The sequence below is a fragment of the Solanum pennellii genome, chromosome 3, assembly GCF_001406875.1.
Source record: "Solanum pennellii chromosome 3, SPENNV200".
Lineage (NCBI taxonomy): Eukaryota > Viridiplantae > Streptophyta > Magnoliopsida > Solanales > Solanaceae > Solanum > Solanum pennellii.
The window spans coordinates 71,543,998-71,564,779 of record NC_028639.1 but is presented as its reverse complement, the minus strand read 5'-3'; the positions used below and the strand labels follow the sequence as shown (position 1 = coordinate 71,564,779).

The 20,782-nt window shown below is 36.2% G+C and overlaps 2 protein-coding genes across 7 annotated transcripts; both read left to right on the top strand.

The window, feature by feature from the left end:
- Window positions 1–362: 362 nt before the first annotated feature.
- LOC107014427 (calnexin homolog 1) lies at window positions 363–3,831 on the top strand. Its single transcript, XM_015214333.2, has 6 exons — window positions 363–604; window positions 728–797; window positions 1,859–2,982; window positions 3,077–3,148; window positions 3,235–3,354; window positions 3,456–3,831. Exons 1-6 carry the CDS (start codon window positions 512–514, stop codon window positions 3,591–3,593), a joined length of 1,617 nt encoding a protein of 538 aa, XP_015069819.1. The 5' UTR covers window positions 363–511; the 3' UTR covers window positions 3,594–3,831.
- Window positions 3,832–6,144: 2,313 nt separating this feature from the next.
- LOC107015230 (glutamyl-tRNA(Gln) amidotransferase subunit A) lies at window positions 6,145–19,296 on the top strand. Of its 6 annotated transcripts, none has more exons than XM_027915753.1 (12): window positions 6,145–7,227; window positions 7,664–7,780; window positions 7,881–8,108; window positions 10,503–10,585; window positions 10,670–10,770; window positions 16,897–17,020; window positions 17,119–17,273; window positions 17,482–17,618; window positions 17,701–17,871; window positions 17,976–18,200; window positions 18,421–18,654; window positions 18,880–19,296. In XM_027915753.1, the coding sequence occupies exons 1-12, from the start codon at window positions 7,042–7,044 to the stop codon at window positions 18,991–18,993; spliced, it is 1,875 nt and encodes a 624-aa protein (XP_027771554.1). In that variant the 5' UTR covers window positions 6,145–7,041; the 3' UTR covers window positions 18,994–19,296. The 6 variants fall into 6 exon arrangements, 5 of the variants coding, with proteins under 5 accessions (XP_027771554.1, XP_015070917.1, XP_027771553.1 ...); XM_015215431.2 differs by lacking the exons at window positions 6,145–7,227; window positions 7,664–7,780; window positions 7,881–8,108 and adding exons at window positions 8,444–9,520; window positions 9,957–10,073; window positions 10,174–10,401; XM_027915754.1 differs by lacking the exons at window positions 6,145–7,227; window positions 7,664–7,780; window positions 7,881–8,108; window positions 10,503–10,585; window positions 10,670–10,770 and adding exons at window positions 12,135–12,219; window positions 12,318–13,118.
- Window positions 19,297–20,782: the final 1,486 nt, after the last annotated feature.

Genomic DNA, 20,782 nt, shown 5'->3' with positions numbered 1-20,782 from the left:
TTCCTTTAAAATAAAAATCATTTATTTTATATACCAAAAACCGAGTAAATAAAAAAAATAATAAAAAATAAATAGTAGATCCAAAACAAACCATAAACACTTTACGCTAATAGGAAAAGAGAAAATGGAAGATTAAAATATAAAATAAGATAAATTTTTTAAATTGAAACAAGAGTCAATGGTGACCAAGTGGGGCTTCTGAAACCAATCTCAACCGTCGATCTTAATTTCTACTCAACCTCGTCGCGGATGCAAACGTGGCAAACTCCCATTGGTTCAATTCACGTGTCGTGAAGTTCCATTGGCTACAACAAGTCGATGCCATTTTTCCTCAAGATCTATTTAAGCACTCTTGAATATCTCGATTTTCGTACTTTTTAGTTTCTAGAGTGTTCTTTATTTTCTCCTTGATCCATTCCTCCCTTAGTGGAAACACCGTTAGGGTTTTTCCAAATCCAGATCTCTGATACAGTTTCGAATATTATCTTCTTCGCATAGTCCACAACGGGTTATGGAAGAAACTAGAAGGAAGATCTGGGCGCAATATGCGTTCCTGTTATTGGCTTGTTGCTTTTTCTCTCAACTCTACGCTACTTCAGATGTGGTAAGATTGATATCGGTAACTGATAATCTATACTTGCGATTTTGTTTTTTTGGTTACTGGATCGATATATACTGTACTGTATTGTATTGTTCTGAGATGTAGTGTTTTTTTTCTGATCTGTAGAAGTTTTACGAGTCATTTGACGAAGCATTTGATGGGCGATGGATCGTATCTGAGAAAGAGGACTATTCAGGTGAGTTTGTTTTTCTGAATCTCTGAATTATTTGTTTTGATTTTTTATGTTACGTTCATATTTCACTCTGTTGCATGGACTGTTCATGTTATTGACTGCTACTTTGTCATTGTTATTTCTTCAGATTCATTTGTAACTTGTTGATAGTGTTTAGAAAAAGAATCATATAATTGAGAAGTAATTATGCAAATTAAGGCTAAATGAAAAAACATTGATGAAGGAGCACAAAAGTGGAGCGATTAGCTTCTACAAAGTCATCCTTACTACTGATTTATCTGTAACTTCTTAACTGAGTAGACTAATGTCATCCTTACTACTGATTCATGTACAACTCGTCAACTGAGTAGACTAATATAATCAGAAGATTGGGAAGTAATGATGCAGCATTAAGGTTAAAGGAAGAGACAATAATTATGGAATATAACTCATTTTAATGTTTGTGTGGTAGCAGTGGGAGTGATTAGCTGCTACAATGTCGTTGTCACTACGTCTGATTTATTTGTAACTTGTTAACTGAGTAAACTTGAATAATCTGAAGATTGGGAAGTAATTATGCAACATTAAGGCTGAAGGGTTAACAATGATTTAACATAATCTGTTTAAAATGATCCCTTGGACACAGGGGAGCAAAAATTTTGTGATCTTCTTAGCTTTTATAGATGTATATCCTGTCTCTTTCACTATTTAAAATTATTTCAGTTGTATTGGTTGTGCTGGTAAGTGATCCTGTTGTAGTTACAAAGTGCAAGTACGCCAACTTGATAATTGAAAATGGGAAGTCTGAGTTGGTTTTAAAATTTGCTTTCAGCTGTTGGACTTTTGTGAAGTTGCAAGTTATGTGCTGCACGAGTTCTATCATACTATTATGCAATCTTCAGCATTGAAATATTTTGATTATTCATGCTAAAGCTGAATATTGATATGTAGACTGAATGTTCATGAATCCACTTAAATGTTTCAAGTCATATGTTTGCGCATCATGTTTACATCAATAATGTGAAGTCAAATCTTTGATCTATGAAGTTGCACCAAGTCTGAATTGACATTGTGTTGTGTATCAGGTGTGTGGAAACATGCCAAGAGTGAGGGACATGATGATTATGGACTTCTTGTTAGTGAGAAGGCTAGGAAATACGCTATTGTCAAGGAGCTTGACAATGTTGTTGACCTCAAAGATGGAACTGTGGTTCTTCAATATGAGGTTCGCCTCCAGGATGGACTTGAATGTGGTGGTGCTTACATAAAATACCTCCGCCCCCAGGAAGCAGGTTGGACCGCAAAGGGTTTTGATAACGAGTCCCCCTACACAATAATGTTTGGACCTGATAAATGCGGAGCCACAAACAAGGTGCACTTCATTTTGAAACACAAGAACCCTAAGAGTGGAGAATACGTTGAGCACCACCTCAAGTTTCCTCCCTCTGTACCAGCTGACAAGCTAACTCATGTTTACACTGCTGTGTTGAAACCGGACAATGATGTTCTTATCTTGGTTGATGGAGAAGAAAAGAAGAAGGCTAACTTCCTCTCATCTGATGATTTTGAGCCACCACTTATTCCTGCTGAGACCATTCCAGACCCAGAAGACAAGAAGCCTGAGGACTGGGATGAGAGAGCCAAGATTCCAGACCCAGATGCTAAGAAACCTGATGATTGGGATGAGGATGCACCAATGGAAATTGAAGATGAGGAAGCTGAAAAGCCCGAAGGATGGTTGGATGATGAGCCTGAGGATGTTGATGATCCTGAGGCCACCAAGCCTGAAGATTGGGATGATGAGGAGGATGGTGAATGGGAGGCTCCAAAGGTTGACAACCCAAAATGTGCAGAAGCTCCTGGTTGTGGGGAGTGGAAAAGACCAATGATCAGAAATCCAGCGTACAAGGGAAAATGGCACGCTCCGCTTATTGACAACCCCAATTACAAGGGTATTTGGAAGCCAAGAGATATCCCAAATCCTGACTATTTTGAACTCGACAAACCCAACTTTGAGCCTATCGCAGCCATTGGCATTGAGATCTGGACAATGCAAGATGGCATATTGTTTGACAATATCTTGATCGCTAGTGATGAAAAAGTTGCAGAATCATACAGGAAGAGTGCCTGGAAACCCAAGTTTGATGTAGAAAAGGAGAAACAGAAAGCTGAGGAAGAAGCAGAATCTGGTGGCCTCAAAGGATACCAGGTAAGGGACTGAATCTTTCTTTACCGTATAATTTCTATGCTTCTGATTTGTTCTCATTTCACACAACTTTGAAACTTGTGCTAATACTTTGCAGAAATTAGTATTTGACCTCCTCTACAAGGTAGCTGGTGTCCCATTCTTGGGTGAACACAAGACCAAAGTATTGGTAAGTGGAGGAACTATTCTCTGTTGTTGGCATTATATGGTGTGGTTTTTTTGCGCGAGTCTAATACATCTTAACTTATTCTCCAGGATCTTCTCGAGAAAGCTGAGAAGCAGCCCAATATCACAGTTGGTGTCGTCGTCTCAGTTGTAGTGGTTGTCTTCTCAGTTCTATTGAAGCTCATTTTCGGTGGGAAGAAGCAGCAACCTGTAAGCACTAATCCCTACCATCCTAGTTAAAAGAGAACAAGAAAAGAACCCGGCAGTTTTTTTCGTTTTATCTTATGTCTCTGCTGTTTGTGTATATCCAGGCTAGAGCTAGTGCCGAGACTGAGAATACTGACGGAGCTGAAACCTCGACTTCCAATAGTCAAGCCGCTGAGGAGAAGGAAGAGCAGAGTGAGGATGCTGGTGCTGCTCCTCGTCGAAGGACCAGGCGCGACAATTAGGATGGGGAAGGTTCTAGTGACCGCAGTCGGACTTATTTTAGATTTTTGATCTAGTAGTTGTTCCTGTTGTTTTGATATCTTTTTCCTCTTTTCTCAAATTCTTGATGATCAAGGCAAGCAAGTTTTTCCAGCGATGTGCTTCCCCTCAAAACAAGCATGTATCACTGTATTGTATATGAGACAATTTTTATCTGGATGTTATCCTCTCCTATATCAAAGATTTTTAAAGAAGAGATTATTCTTGTTTGCTTTCTTTTACCAAGGCCTATGATCCATCCTTTCATAATTCCGTTAAATATTCTTTTGCAAATTACAGTTGATTCTCTTGATAAGTAGTAATCCTGTGCGATGTATAGAATATTAAAATATCATCCTAAAGCATTTTAAATTATAGTGGTTTGTTTGAATATGTTAAATAATATTATCTTTTAAAAAATGAATTATTATATTGTTTCTCAGTGAAATATGCACTCCTTTACCCCCTCTAATATGAGTACAAATAGACCACGAATCATATAACTTATCGACTTTCATTTATATTTCAAGTTTTTCATTGCGACGTTTATTATATGAAATTATTAGGTTGCTAATATTTACTTGTAGCTTATCATTTAGTTTAATTTAATCTAAGTGTTTTTTTAAAAAAATCATCAAGTTGCTTTTGTATATCATGTTTTTCCTTGCTACGATGTTTAATTTGGTTGCTAATATTAACTTATTGTATATGTATATGATGTTTAATTTGGTTGCTAATCTTAACTTGTATTAGCTTATCATTTAGTTTAAAACATAACATGTATAGCAACCTAACATGTATATAGAAGCTAATACAATTATTTAATCTATATACACGTACGATTCACCTCTCTCCTACTTTCTGCCTTCTCTCGCTAGCCTCTCTCCTCCCTCTCCCAATCTAGCTTGCTATACAATTCATCTCTCCCACTCTCTGCCCTCTCTCCTCCCTCTCTCGATCTCGTTCTCCTCTCTTCCTCTGTCTGTTCATAGCTTCTATATAATATGTTATGTTATGTTTTGTGATTTCCGGCTCATTAGTAGGTAAATGCTACAGCTACTCAGTTAAGCCCTTTCTGTTAACTGGAGTTGTCTAACACATGAAACAGAACGTTTATTAGGGCTCATTTGGCCATAAATTTTGCAAGTAAAACTTGGGAAAAAACTTGGCAAATTTTGTTTGTCCATACACTTTTTTATTATTTGGCAAATTTTTTTGGCAAATTTTCCAAATTCCCAAATACTAGAAAAAACTAGTATTTGGGCCAAATTTCATTATTTGGAAAGTTTTAGAAATTCAATTTTTACCCTTAACTTTTTATTTTACAAAAATAATATATTTATTGACACCAACCAATTCAATTAGCACAACGTTTCCTTCTACATGCATTCTTTTGATTTCATACATTCCTTTGTTACAGTTAGTCTTAATGAACTAGCTACTAAATAAAATATGAATTGCATTTATTTTATTTTGGTAGATAAATATTACGTTGTTGATGCTGGTCTACGGAACACAAGAGGATTTTTAGCTCCATTCAAAGGAATGCGCTATCATTTGCAGGACTACCGAGGAAGTGAAAGAGAGCCTAAGAATGGAAAAGAGCTATTTAACTATAGACATGCTTCTCTGCGCAATGTATTTGAAAGAACTTTTGGTGCGTGGAAAAGTAGATTCAGAATACTAAGATAAAGCATGAACAACTATGAATGTGACATGCAAGTGAAAATAGTAATTGCTTGTGCTGTATTGCATAATTTTTTACGTGAACACCAAAGTAGTGATGGAATATTCAATGAATATGAAAATGATGATATGGTTGTTGATGAAAGTGACGAACTATTGGCTCAGGATAACAACATCGCTTCATCTTCTCGATCATCTGATTCGGAAATGCAAGCTCATCGAGAAGAGATTGTTCATAAAATGTGGGAAGATTATATTAAAGATTAGGTTGAACTCTTTCAGATGAGAAAGCATAGGTTCTTCAGTGATTGCAATATTTATTTCCTTTTGTTTTCTTCTCTTTTTTTTCCCGAATTTATATTAGTTGTATTTTCATTATCATGATTTGTACCAAGACCTTTTCACTATACGAATATTTACTGTAATGATTCTTGTTGATTTGTTGCGGAAGTCATAAATCTTGTTACGTGAGATTTCTATTGTGCTATGTAATACAAAATTATGGTTAGTTTGATAGTTTTAAAAACTTATGGGTATAAATCCTATTTCTTAAAAAAATGAAATATGTTTCTCAAATTCTATGGCCAAACACATGGTAAAATTTCACCCAAATTTTCATCCAAATAATATTTGCCAAAAATATTTGAATATCTATGGCCAAACGCTAGCTTAGAATGATGAAGTATTAACTTTCAGCAAACTAATATGATATGACTGATTCTGCTTACTTGACATTGTAACAGTCATCGGCTATATAATGGTGTTTTGCAAAAGGACTGATCTTGTCCTCATTTCTTTTCCAGTTCTTTCTCCAGGATGAAACATTTTCCAGTAAATTAAGGAATATTAAGGCTGTCCCGCTAACTCATGATTTTCATTGGTACACCACCTAGTCACCCTCCAAATTGGTGACAGTCCTGTTTTATTGAAGCCAGTACATTTGTACTACCTTGCAGTTTATTTGGGCCTTTTGAGAGGATTGATTCATTCAATTTCTAAAGTGGAAATTAATGGCATGATTTTGTCTCTTTTATCTTCTTACTAGAGCTCTCACAAAATATTAAAGTTTGTTTTAGGGGAGCTAATAGGGCTTTGTTCACTTTTGGACACAAACGCTATTTCATTTTTCAGCAATAGATCATCCGCACCACGAAATACTTGAACTAGAAATAGTATCTTCACTTATCCACAACACTTAACAAACGGATGTACTCCTTCTCATAAATAGACTTGCCTTGTGCTCGGATGTTCTAAAATAAGCTCTATATTCTAAGTAGAAAAAGAAACTATCTATAGTGAACTTCATATTCGAAACATACTTTGCCGAAGAAGAAGAAAAAAAGAGAAGATTAGGTTTAGATAAGTTAAGAACTTGAGAGGAAGAAGAGGGCACGGGGAGAGAATTGAGCATCATAACCATATATCCACGTGACACGTTCTCGTCACTTCATTTTTATTTAAATGAAATGAATCCGATCCTTTAATTTTTTAACTTCACTGTTAATGAGTTATACTCTTTTTCTTAGTTCGAATTTTGACAGCAACATTTTATAAGCTAATGGAGATCATAACAAGTTCGCAGTTCAACAAGTCAATACTTTTAGTTATTACAAAAATTTGGGGATTTCAGTTCATAGGGCAAGAAAGGGAGGATCGAATATTCGATGCTTTCAATCGGAAGGAAGGCATCGATCCAGAGATTACTTTTCTAACTATCTACAGAGGGTTGCCGGAAATCTAGTACCCATGGCTTGTTACGCGGCGATTGAAAAGGGCGGCGACGTGTTTTTCCCAACTCCGGCACGTTCAGTTCGTCGGTCTTTTCACTTGCTCATGTTCGTGCTTATATTTACTTTGTTGCTAAATAGCAACTGCGTCTCTTCATACTCATCAGGATACTGGGATTTTAGCAGCAGCAACTCCACAGATACGGTAAGCTTTCTCTTGGACTATTTTGACTTTCTAAGCTTCTAGTACGAGTAAATTGTTTGTGTGTTATCACTGTGCTGTTATATCTTACTAGAGAGGAATGCAGCGAAGTTTTTGTTAGCGCATTTCGTTTCCTTGCTGGCTTGAGTAGAGGCTAATGTGTAGTCAATGCAATAAAGTAGCTTGTGCATAACATAAATTAGAAAATCCTACTAATCCATTACTCATCACTATCATAGTGGAGATTATGAACTTCGGTAAATGGTAAATGAAGAGTTTCATCTCCAGCTTGTTATTGAAAAGCTTAAACGCCCAAAGATATTATCACTAATGAAGTGGCCGATGTGGCTTATATCCGTTTTCTGAACTATCATTTGTAGAGCAGTTCAGGATTTATGGACTGTGCTGCTCTCTATCTAATTATCTGACCATTAATCAGGAAAGAGGGAAGTTGGGTCCCGGAAATCCCGGTGTATGTTCCGGAAAGGCCAAACATCTTCCAGTTTGTGAATGTGGATTCAAAATGTTGGACTCTTGCTTCTTGAATAAGAACAAGGTACTGTCGTGACAGTTTGATTACTTTGGTTATTCTTCCTGCTCTGAACTAGAATATAAAGCAAGACTACATTAGCTAAAGTACTGTTAATTCCTTTCAGATGCTTGAAATAGAAAAGGGAGCAAATGACTTTAACATACCCATAATCAGATCCAACCGAAAATTAGTTGCCTCTACTGATGGAGGTCTGCATAAACCGTCTTGTTTAGTCTTCAATTCTGCATGGAAGGCCCGACAAGTAGAACACGAACCAAACAAAAAGCTCAATTATCCATCACCTGCTGGTATACAAAGACCAAAAAGTGATGAGGATATCGCATTCATGAGTGTAAGTGCTCCGTGTATTCCCTTTAGATCTGTGTATCAGGATTTATGTGCTCAAATTTATGGCATTTTTCGTCTACTCATACACCTATGCTGTCATTTCAGATTCTTGAACTTGGCCAGCTTCTCAAGGAAAATTTAATCACATCAGTGGAGNAATGATGAAGTATTAACTTTCAGCAAACTAATATGATATGACTGATTCTGCTTACTTGACATTGTAACAGTCATCGGCTATATAATGGTGTTTTGCAAAAGGACTGATCTTGTCCTCATTTCTTTTCCAGTTCTTTCTCCAGGATGAAACATTTTCCAGTAAATTAAGGAATATTAAGGCTGTCCCGCTAACTCATGATTTTCATTGGTACACCACCTAGTCACCCTCCAAATTGGTGACAGTCCTGTTTTATTGAAGCCAGTACATTTGTACTACCTTGCAGTTTATTTGGGCCTTTTGAGAGGATTGATTCATTCAATTTCTAAAGTGGAAATTAATGGCATGATTTTGTCTCTTTTATCTTCTTACTAGAGCTCTCACAAAATATTAAAGTTTGTTTTAGGGGAGCTAATAGGGCTTTGTTCACTTTTGGACACAAACGCTATTTCATTTTTCAGCAATAGATCATCCGCACCACGAAATACTTGAACTAGAAATAGTATCTTCACTTATCCACAACACTTAACAAACGGATGTACTCCTTCTCATAAATAGACTTGCCTTGTGCTCGGATGTTCTAAAATAAGCTCTATATTCTAAGTAGAAAAAGAAACTATCTATAGTGAACTTCATATTCGAAACATACTTTGCCGAAGAAGAAGAAAAAAAGAGAAGATTAGGTTTAGATAAGTTAAGAACTTGAGAGGAAGAAGAGGGCACGGGGAGAGAATTGAGCATCATAACCATATATCCACGTGACACGTTCTCGTCACTTCATTTTTATTTAAATGAAATGAATCCGATCCTTTAATTTTTTAACTTCACTGTTAATGAGTTATACTCTTTTTCTTAGTTCGAATTTTGACAGCAACATTTTATAAGCTAATGGAGATCATAACAAGTTCGCAGTTCAACAAGTCAATACTTTTAGTTATTACAAAAATTTGGGGATTTCAGTTCATAGGGCAAGAAAGGGAGGATCGAATATTCGATGCTTTCAATCGGAAGGAAGGCATCGATCCAGAGATTACTTTTCTAACTATCTACAGAGGGTTGCCGGAAATCTAGTACCCATGGCTTGTTACGCGGCGATTGAAAAGGGCGGCGACGTGTTTTTCCCAACTCCGGCACGTTCAGTTCGTCGGTCTTTTCACTTGCTCATGTTCGTGCTTATATTTACTTTGTTGCTAAATAGCAACTGCGTCTCTTCATACTCATCAGGATACTGGGATTTTAGCAGCAGCAACTCCACAGATACGGTAAGCTTTCTCTTGGACTATTTTGACTTTCTAAGCTTCTAGTACGAGTAAATTGTTTGTGTGTTATCACTGTGCTGTTATATCTTACTAGAGAGGAATGCAGCGAAGTTTTTGTTAGCGCATTTCGTTTCCTTGCTGGCTTGAGTAGAGGCTAATGTGTAGTCAATGCAATAAAGTAGCTTGTGCATAACATAAATTAGAAAATCCTACTAATCCATTACTCATCACTATCATAGTGGAGATTATGAACTTCGGTAAATGGTAAATGAAGAGTTTCATCTCCAGCTTGTTATTGAAAAGCTTAAACGCCCAAAGATATTATCACTAATGAAGTGGCCGATGTGGCTTATATCCGTTTTCTGAACTATCATTTGTAGAGCAGTTCAGGATTTATGGACTGTGCTGCTCTCTATCTAATTATCTGACCATTAATCAGGAAAGAGGGAAGTTGGGTCCCGGAAATCCCGGTGTATGTTCCGGAAAGGCCAAACATCTTCCAGTTTGTGAATGTGGATTCAAAATGTTGGACTCTTGCTTCTTGAATAAGAACAAGGTACTGTCGTGACAGTTTGATTACTTTGGTTATTCTTCCTGCTCTGAACTAGAATATAAAGCAAGACTACATTAGCTAAAGTACTGTTAATTCCTTTCAGATGCTTGAAATAGAAAAGGGAGCAAATGACTTTAACATACCCATAATCAGATCCAACCGAAAATTAGTTGCCTCTACTGATGGAGGTCTGCATAAACCGTCTTGTTTAGTCTTCAATTCTGCATGGAAGGCCCGACAAGTAGAACACGAACCAAACAAAAAGCTCAATTATCCATCACCTGCTGGTATACAAAGACCAAAAAGTGATGAGGATATCGCATTCATGAGTGTAAGTGCTCCGTGTATTCCCTTTAGATCTGTGTATCAGGATTTATGTGCTCAAATTTATGGCATTTTTCGTCTACTCATACACCTATGCTGTCATTTCAGATTCTTGAACTTGGCCAGCTTCTCAAGGAAAATTTAATCACATCAGTGGAGCTGACTGGAATTTTCTTGAAGAGACTGAAGAGGTGTTAGAACTAGTGTGCTTTCAATTATTTCTTGTTATTGATTATCTAGTCCTTGTAATGATGCATCTTCTGGGGGTGTCGCAGGTATGGTCCTGTTCTTGAATCGGTCGTTACAATTACTGAAGAATTAGCATACAAACAAGCAAAAGAGGCTGATCAACTGCTTGCTGAAGGCAAATATTTGGGTAACAGTCTGCCAAAATTCCTCTCAACTAACCTCTTTCACGTTTTTCCTATTTACATTCATAATTTTGGATTTTCCTCTCCCTATCATTCTGCTCTATTCAAAATTTATGATTTTCTATATGAGTTTTTACTTATACAACTGGGGTGAGGGGATTTTGTGGGGAAGAGATGAAATAGGAACTTCATTTAAAATCTCCATAGATGTCACGGACCTTTACATCTGGAAAAAGTAATGGTATACACCCAGCTTCTCCATAAAAAATATATAAAATGTGAGCATGGTAAGTACCATAGAAGGAAATGATTATATGTTTATCAGCCATATTAAAATTAGACCATCGAAACGTTACACGTAATCAGGAAAATTGTAAATCTTCAGGCTGCAATATTCTCCAGTTTTTTCAGACTGATCTTTTTCTTGATGCTGTAATGTTTTACCTTACCCTTCAAGCACTTAAGGTTGTTCATTTGTTACCTTTTTCAGAAAGAGTAATCTTCCAATGCTTCCTTTGCTTCTCACTTCATGCTTTCAATTAATTTTCCTTGATTCTTTTTAATTTAGAGAAGCTTACTTTTGGATTTTATGGCATATGTTGCTTCTTGAAATGATATTTCTTGTTGCTTCTTCATGAAATTTGGAGTAATACAAAAAGTGTCGAAACATATAGAAGTGGATTGCCATTTTGTGAGATCAAAACTCCAAGAAGGACTTGTTACACTGCATCATATTGATACTACTGATCAGTTGGCAGATGTGCTTACCAAAGCACTTACTGGGATTAAGCATTCTACGCTTATGGACAAATTGGTTTCGATCACCTCTGCTCCAATTTGAGGGGGGGTATTGAGGTTAAATTAGTAATTACACTTAGCTGTTAGTGTAGCTAGTTAGTTATCATGTTTAATTAGTTAGTTAGGGTCAGAAAGTTAGTTTACGTTTTTCTGTTTTTGTTGGTTATATAACCACCGTGCAGTTTTTCAGTTTTGGCATTCAATGAAAATTACACACACGTTTTCAATGCTTCTTCTAATCAAGCCTTCATCCATGGAGGTTTTCAGCTTCCTTGAACTTTGACATGGTATCAGAGCAGGAACGTTTCTGATTTTCTTGCTTCTTTCTTCTTCAATCTGCGCATCAGATCTTCACATTTCATCTTCAGCAAATTTTCGAATTTTTCCTTTGAGACATAAATGGCAAATTCTGCCTCTACGAGCACTGGATCAGACAGTGTTCCTCCATCTGGGATTGATGCAGGGAGTCACTTCTACATTCATCCCTCAGATAATCCTGGAGCAGTACTTGTACCAATTCCTTTCAATGGTACTGGTTTTCATTCATGGCGCCGTAGTGTACTTCGTTCCTTGTCAGTGAAGAACAAGCTAGTGTTCATCAATGGTGAGTGTAAGAGACCAGAGGTGAATCATTCCAGTTATCGTCAATGGGTGAGGTGTGATGATATGGTCACTTCACAGATTCTCAATTCTCTAGATCGAGATATTGCTGGTAGTGTTGAGTATGTCAATGATGCTTTGGAATTGTGGACAGAACTGGAGGATCGATATGATCAGGCAAATGGAGCAAAATTGTACCAAACTCAGAAGGAGATAAATGACCTTAATCAAGGTATTCTCGACATCACAACGTATTACACTCGTATGAAGAGACTTTGGGAGGAATTAAACAGTTTATGTGTTTCAAGTCAGTGTAGCTGTGTGTGTGTGTGTGGAGCTAAAGCCAATGTTCAGAAGGCAGAGCAAGACAGACGTTTGATTCAATTTCTGATGGGTTTGAATGTGGTATACACTACGATTAGGGGAAGTATTTTGATGATGAATCCCTTACCATCCTTAGCACAAGCCTTTGCCTTACTGGTACAAGAGGAAAAACAACGAGAGTTTAAGCCAAATAATCAAATGTTTACTGAGAATAGTTCTCTAGCTGCAGTTTCATCAAGTTCAGGAGGTAGGAGTTTTCAAACAAATTATTCTACCTCTAACACAACACCAAGAGGAAGGCCTTTTTGTGATTTTTGTAGAAGGCCAGGACATGTTAGAGCAAAGTGTTACAAGTTGCATGGCTATCCATCTAATGACACAAATGGTTCTGTTCGTGATCAGCACAATCCAAGGCATAACAATAAAGGAAGAGGTGCATCAGCAAACTCTGTAAGACTATCTTGTGATGGAAATGCTAGTGGGCAGACAAAGGAATCAAGTTCAACCTCTTGTAATGATCATCCTCAAGGAGATGAGAATATCAGTATCACCAAGGAGCAATATGATCAAGTTTCTCATCTGCTGAATCAGTTTCAAAATGATGGAGTATGTGGATCTGTGAACTATGCAGGTGCTTTTGCTTGTTCTTTTTCTCCTGATTATATTAAACTTTCATGTGAGTGTTTCAAAACAAGGACTGATCTATGGATTCTAGACTCAGGAGCTTCTCATCACATGACTTTTAACAAAAATAACCTTGTGAATACAGTAAATCTTCCTTATCCTATGTTAGTCAGATTACCAAATGGATATAGAGTCAAAATCACAATGGTTGGTAATGTACATCTCACACCTCAAATCATCCTGTCAGGAGTATTGTATGCCCCCTCCTTCAAGTACAATTTAATCTCCATCAACTCTCTTGTAAACCATCTTCAATGCACTGTCTCTTTTACTAACACTTCTTGTATGTTGCAGGCCCCTTCACTGAAGAGGCCTCTGGAAATTGGTAAGATGCATGATGGCCTTTACTTCCTCTGCTCAGACTGCCTACTAAAGAATTCACATGCTCAACATCATTCCTTTTCTCTTTACCCTCCATCCAGTGATAAAGTACAATGTACATCTCTCTCATGTAACTCTCATTCAAATGCAATAAATTCTTCTCTTGTTGGTAATAAAGACAATGTTGTTGACAACTTTTTTAGTTCTAATTCCTTTCCTAAAGATAGTGTGGATTTGTTGTGGCATTATAGACTTGGACATGTACCTTTTGTGAAGATGAAAAATATATCCTCCATACCAGTAAACTTCTCATCAAAACAACCTTTCTTCTGTCCTATATGTCCCATGGCAAGACAATCCAGATTACCCTTTCCACCAAAAACTCACACCACTACTGGGATTTTTGAACTGTTGCATGTTGATATTTGGGGCCCATATCAAACACCAACTCATGACAACTTCAAGTATTTCATTACCTTAGTAGATGATTTTAGTAAATCTACCTGGACACATCTTTTAAGTAGTAAAAGCAATGCTTTTCATTTCCTTAAAGCTTTTATACTCATGGTTGAGAACCAGTTCAACACCACTGTTAAAACCATCAGATCAGATAATGGTTTAGAATTTACTAGCAATGAAACCACTTTGTTTTTCCAATCCAAAGGGATCATTCATCAGAAATCTTGTCCTTATACTCCTCAACAAAATGGTGTGGTCGAAAGAAAACACAAATATATCCTTGAAACAGCAAGGGCTCTTCTTTTCCAGTCTAAACTCCCAGTGAAATATTGGGGTGAATGTATACTTGCTTCCACATATCTTATAAATAGACTACCTTCTTTTCCTCTCCACAATAAAACTCCTTATGAAATTTTATATAAACACAAACCTACCTACTCACATTTAAAGAGTTTTGGATGTTTATGTTATCCTACTACTCCAAAAGCTCACAGAACTAAATTTGATCCCAAAACCATACCACATGTGTTTGTTGGATATCCTTATGCTACAAAGGGTTATAAAGTCTTGAACTTATCCACTCAGAAAATCCATGTCTCAAGAGATGTAATTTTTCATGAAACTATCTTTCCTTTTGTCATGTCTAAAGATCCTACTCACTTTCCAAAATTTCCTTTTCATTGCGTGTCTCTTCATGATTATCCAATATCATATGATGATCAAGGTCATTCCAGAAATGAAACAACCACTGAGGCTCCCAACACATCACCTACTACCTCCATATCACCTACTCATATCACACCTGAAAAATCACTACCCATACCACAGCTTAGAAGATCCCAAAGACTACATAAGACTCCTGCATATTTGTCTGATTATGTTCACAGTGTACCATCCCCAAATGTTTCAAATTCACAACCATCACAACCACCTTCTTCATCCTTGAGTGCCCTTTTTACTCTTAAACATCATGTGTCTCCTGATGTCTTTAATTCTGATAGTCAGTCCTTTGTAATGAATGTCTCTCATGACTGTGAACCTAATTCATATGAGGAAGCATCTATAGATCCTGCATGGCAAAAGGCTATGACACAAGAGTTTCTTGCCCTGCATGACAACAATACTTGGACTCTCACAAACCTACCAAAGGATAAGAAGCCTGTTGGTTGTAGGTGGGTTTATAAGGTCAAACACAAGGCTGATGGAAGTGTAGAGAGGTATAAAGCAAGGCTTGTAGTAAAGGGATATACTCAACATCATGGCATAGAATATACAGAAACTTTCTCACCTGTGGTCAAGATGACCACTGTGAGAACACTTATTGCTGTTGCTGCAAAGAAACAGTGGAACATACATCAGCTTGATGTTAACAATGCCTTCTCACATGGAGATTTACATGAAGAAGTGTACATGGACATACCACCAGGTTTGGTCATTCCTCACAAGAATTTGGTTTGCAAACTGAACAAGTCATTATATGGTCTAAAGCAGGCTAGTAGGCAGTGGTATGAAAAACTGACTGAAGCACTACACACAAGAGGATATGAACATTCTCTTCATGACTATTCACTGTTCTACAGAAAAGAGGTGCATCTAATGTCTTTCTAGGTGTTTATGTAGATGATTTTTATTACAGGAACAGACACTGATGAAATTGATGAGCTCTAAAGGTTCCTTGACAATCAGTTTAAGATCAAAGATCTTGGCAGATTACATTATTTTCTAGGCCTAGAAGTCTTATACAAAGATGATGGAATTTTGATTTCTCAGAGAAAGTTTGTGTTGGATCTTCTAAAAGAGTTCAATTGTGATCACATGGCTCCTTTATCTTCTCCACTGGATCCAAATATCAAGCTAAGATCTCATGAAGGGAAAGTTCTGGATGACCCTACTTACTATAGAAAACTAATTGGCAAGTTGAATTTCCTTACACATACTAGGCTTGATCTTGCTTATGGTGTACAACTTCTCAGTCAATACATGCAAGATCCTAGAGAGCCTCATCTACATGCTGCTTTTCACATGTTGAGATACCTCAAGAAAGATCCTACTCTAGGTGTTTTCATGTCATTTGCTGCAAATCTTGAAGTACAAGCATATTGTGATTCTGATTGGGCTGCCTGTCCTGATTCAAGGAAATCTGTTAGTGGTTATATTGTATTGTTAGGAGACAGTCCTATCAGCTGGAAGTCCAAGAAACAAGAAACCATTTCACTTTCTTCAGCCGAGGCAGAGTACAGATCCTTGAGAAAGGTAGTAGATGAATTAACTTGGCTGCAACGATTGTTTGAGGAGCTGAATATACATCAGACTGCACCATTTCCTGTGTTTTGTGATAGCCAAGCAGCCATACATATTGCTAAAAATCCTGTTTTTCATGAACGTACGAAACATATAGAAGTGGATTGCCATTTTGTGAGATCAAAACTCCAAGAAGGACTTGTTACACTGCATCATATTGATACTACTGATCAGTTGGCAGATGTGCTTACCAAAGCACTTACTGGGATTAAGCATTCTACGCTTATGGACAAATTGGTTTCGATCACCTCTGCTCCAATTTGAGGGGGGGTATTGAGGTTAAATTAGTAATTACACTTAGCTGTTAGTGTAGCTAGTTAGTTATCATTTTTAATTAGTTAGTTAGGGTCAGAAAGTTAGTTTACATTTTTCTGTTTTTGTTGGTTATATAACCACTGTGCAGTTTTTCAGTTTTGGCATTCAATGAAAATTACACACACGTTTTCAATGCTTCTTCTAATCAAGCCTTCATCCATGGAGGTTTTCAGCTTCCTTCAACTTTGACATGTTTTCTCCAATTTTCTGTTGGATCACTTTTTTTGCGACACGAATAGCCTCATAACCTTTTTAACAATATTTTGCTCTCTAGCTTCTTTGTTCTTGCTCAAAGGGATTACAAGTATAACATCTTCTTTCCTATACAGGTCCTCTTCATGGGATTCCTTATGGTCTGAAGGACATCATAGCAGTACCTAACTATACCACAACATGGGGTTCAACATCTTTTAAAGACCAAGTTCTTGATATTGAAGCTTGGGTTTATAAAAGGTATAACTAATCATGAAATCAATGACGTATAAGGCCAGATCTAAATATCCATTCTTACTGTGCGTGTATTTGTAATAATCTAGATATGGTTGATGCAGGCTGAAATCTGCCGGGGCAGTTCTTGTTGCAAAGTTAGTAACTGGTTCTTTAGCATATGATGATATCTGGTTTGGTGGTAGAACAAGAAACCCGTGGAATATCGAGGAATATTCTACGGGATCATCAGCAGGTCCTGCTTCTTGCACCTCAGCAGGTATCTTTGAGCTATCGAGCTATCCCTGATTAAATTTTAAATTATGTACCTGTCTTCTCCATTTGCAAATATGACAATTCTGCACAATATCTATTGTCAGTTTGTATCCCTTTTGGAAGAATGAAATGGAGAAATGATAGTCCTTTACTGATTTATAGCTGATTAGTAGGCAGAACATATTGTTTTAAGAAAAAGTCTGGTATTGCAGGTTTGGTTCCATTTGCAATTGGTTCAGAAACTTGCGGCTCTATTACCTATCCAGCTTCCCGCTGTGGCGTGACGGCACTGCGGCCCACTTTTGGAGCTGTTGGTCGAACGGGTATTATGAGCATAGCTGAAAGCTTGGTACTCATGTTTCTTCCACAGTGCAGTTCCTTTTCTAACGTTAGTTTTGATTACAATACACTAAAATCTAACTTTTTGTTAGGATAAAATAGGCCCTTTTTGTAGAAACTCTGTGGATTGTGTGATTATTCTGGATGCCATTCGGGGAAAGGACCCAGATGATGTTTCATCTAGAGACATATCCTTTAGAGATCCATTCTCAGTTGATATCACAAAGCTCACTGTTGGATATCTTGAGGATGCTGAGATGGAAGTAAGTAGCTATTTTTCCAATATTAGATTGTGGCTGAGTTAATCGGGTTCATTATCCTATTTGATGATTATCATAACTAAATTATATTATGACGACAATGACAGGTCGTTCACGTACTTCAATCAAAAGGAGTAAATATGGTCCCGTTTAACCTGAGTTACACTGTTGATTCTGTCCAAGGTGTCCTCAATTTCACAATGGATGTTGAGATGCTGGCTCACTTTGACAAATGGCAGCGCTCAAATCTGGATGATGAATATGAAGCCCAAGATCAATGGCCTACTGAACTTCGCCGAGCACGTGCCATATCTGCAGTTGACTATTTTCAGGTAATTGTCTTTATCTACAGAGTTTCTCTTGGTTTAGATGTTTAAAATGTACTTATTTTTATTTCCATTGGTATAGGAGAAGAACTTAATTAATTTAATTCTTTCAGACATCTCAAAATCTGACTGGCTTAGTTACAGAACGAAGCTTGTAATCCACTTTTAAATCGTTGGTTCAGAATTTGTCAACACTAAGATCAATATTGGTATGATAATTAACCAGGCACAAAGAGCTAGAGGTATATTGATTCAGCAAGTAAGAGAAAATTTCAGCGTTGATGCATTTATTGGAAATGCAACTGACTGGGAGAAAGTTTGTGTTGGCAATCTTGTGGGTATTCCAGTAGTAATTGTTCCAACAGGATTCAAAAAGATATCTGATGCACCATCAAATGATATTCGCCGAAGAACAACAATAACTACAGGCATATATGCTCCTCCGGACCGTGATCATATCGTAAGTGCTCTTTAGTTATGATTCTCTTTTTAGTGTAGTAGTAAATGTGTAAATGATGTATGTGCTATATTATTCTGGTCTTGGACACATGTATCATCTTTTTCTTTGTTGTTGAGTCATGGGATTTCTGGACTACAAGAATCGGATTACTTTGAACTTCTGATTGTGCTGCTTATACCATCCATTCATTCATTTTTGTTTGTTTGTTTGTTTGTTTATTTCTAGGCCTTAGCTTTAGCAATTGCTTATCAATCAGTTACCAATCATCATAAGCAGCGGCCACCAATTGATGACCTTGGGCCAAATGATCCTATTCCAGAATTACCAAAATCCCTGTAGTGGTATTGAATGTTGTTCATGCTCACAAGTGCTTGATATGAACCTCCATGTGCTTGAGCCTGGTGTGATTCAGACCACCGTTTGTAGCTGCTAAAACTATGGAAGTATGAATCTCAGCTTTTCTGTTCGGGCCATGAGGAACTAAAATTCTGTTTACTTCTGTCACTGTTTTATAGTGCTAATTCTGTGAAATTTCTTATTACTTTTGATCTGTAAATGATTTAACTTTGTATTAAGTGGATTATTTATCCAATAAGAAGAGTAACACTTCTACTGAGACTTTAAAGTTCTTTTTTCCTTGATGATATGCTGTCTCAGTTCTGAATTATGTGTAAGCAGGGGGCAATTTTTTCCATCCATTTTCTATGCAAGGGATAAAACCATAAAGGGTATTACAAGGTTGCTTTAGATCTGGGCTAGCTCCATCTTTGTTTTTCCTTTTCCTTTTTGGAGATGAGGTAATCATAGAAACAATATTTGTGTGTTAGTATCATTTACTTTCATCCTTTAAACGAAATGTTGCTGTTGCTGTCTTGACTATCGCGATTACCTAATCACGATAGATTCAGTTTTAAACATGTGCTGAAACAACTTGTGTTCAGAACCGTTTAAAGTATTGAAATGTTGAATGTAGATGTCTCAGAATGGACGTATTGTTGTACAACTAACAACTTTGTGCCAAAACTTTTCTGCTTGCAACAGAACATATCGTAATTCTGGTGATAGAACAAGAAACCAAATAAATACTAAAACGAAAAAGTAGGAACTAAGAAAAAATATTTCGGGTCAACAAGTTGTTTGTGTCCTTGAGGAACTATGAGGTTGTTTGTTTGGATTAACTTAAAAATTGTTCAAACTTACTCGTAAGTCAATTTTAATTTTTGAGAGTGTTTGACAAAGTTTAAAATGACTTGAAATGAGTTAAAAATCAAAATTATGATTCCCCCACTTTTTTGTTTTTTAATATTAAAGTCATTTAAGTTTGACTTTCTTATTATTATTTGTCGGAAAATATACCTACAACTATTAGTTATTTAGAGTTGATCTACCTTTGCTATAAAGTGATTCATTTATACTCTTATCGTACACAAATAACTTACATATATTCCTACTGATACAAAAGAAACTCGTATATACCTTCGTCTAACAGAAGTGAAAAATTAGTTTATATTTATATTTTTTACTTAATTTTTTAAAGAAAAAATCACCTAGGGGTGTTCAAGGCATATTTTAATCTTTTTCATACATAAATTATTTTTTGACTTCTTTAATTATCATTATTTGAGTTTCTTATTCTTATTTTTTTTTTTTCATTTCTTTAGTGAAAAAATTAAAATTGATTTTTTTTGACTATATTATAGTTTAAAATGAATTTTTTCGGCTATATTGTAATTTAGTTTTTGTATTTGTAAAAAAATTAGGGCATCTATAATAAATTTTAAATTATTGAAATGTAAATAAATTTGACCATCAAAATAATAAATTTAAATTAGTCATTGAAATAAAAAAATTTAAGAAAGTACATGAGAGGAGAACAAATATATATATATATATATATATATATAGTATTTACTTCCATTAAAGTAAAAGGGTATATTTGAGTCATTTGCATAACAATATGGATATATATGAGTCGTTTTCATAATGAATAGTATATTAGCTCTAAGTGATAAAATTGAGAAGTATATCAAACCCTTTTTTCTTATTTAAAAGTTATTTTTCAATCAATCCCAACGGACTCTATAACTCGAACACATGACCTCAAGAAATTTTTCTTTTAATATATATA

Excerpts from the sequence above, each read along its gene's own strand:
- LOC107014427 (XM_015214333.2), top strand. The coding sequence starts at position 512 with ATGGAAGAAACTAGAAGGAAGATCTGGGCGCAATATGCGTTCCTGTTA. Across the intron at positions 605-727 it reads TCTACGCTACTTCAGATGTG|AAGTTTTACGAGTCATTTGA; the intron begins GTAAGATTGATA and ends TCTGATCTGTAG. Across the intron at positions 2,983-3,076 it reads GTGGCCTCAAAGGATACCAG|AAATTAGTATTTGACCTCCT; the intron begins GTAAGGGACTGA and ends AATACTTTGCAG.
- LOC107015230 (XM_027915751.1), top strand. The coding sequence starts at position 11,963 with ATGGCAAATTCTGCCTCTACGAGCACTGGATCAGACAGTGTTCCTCCA. Across the intron at positions 17,274-17,481 it reads TGCTTCTTGCACCTCAGCAG|GTTTGGTTCCATTTGCAATT; the intron begins GTATCTTTGAGC and ends CTGGTATTGCAG. Across the intron at positions 18,201-18,420 it reads CTGCAGTTGACTATTTTCAG|GCACAAAGAGCTAGAGGTAT; the intron begins GTAATTGTCTTT and ends ATAATTAACCAG.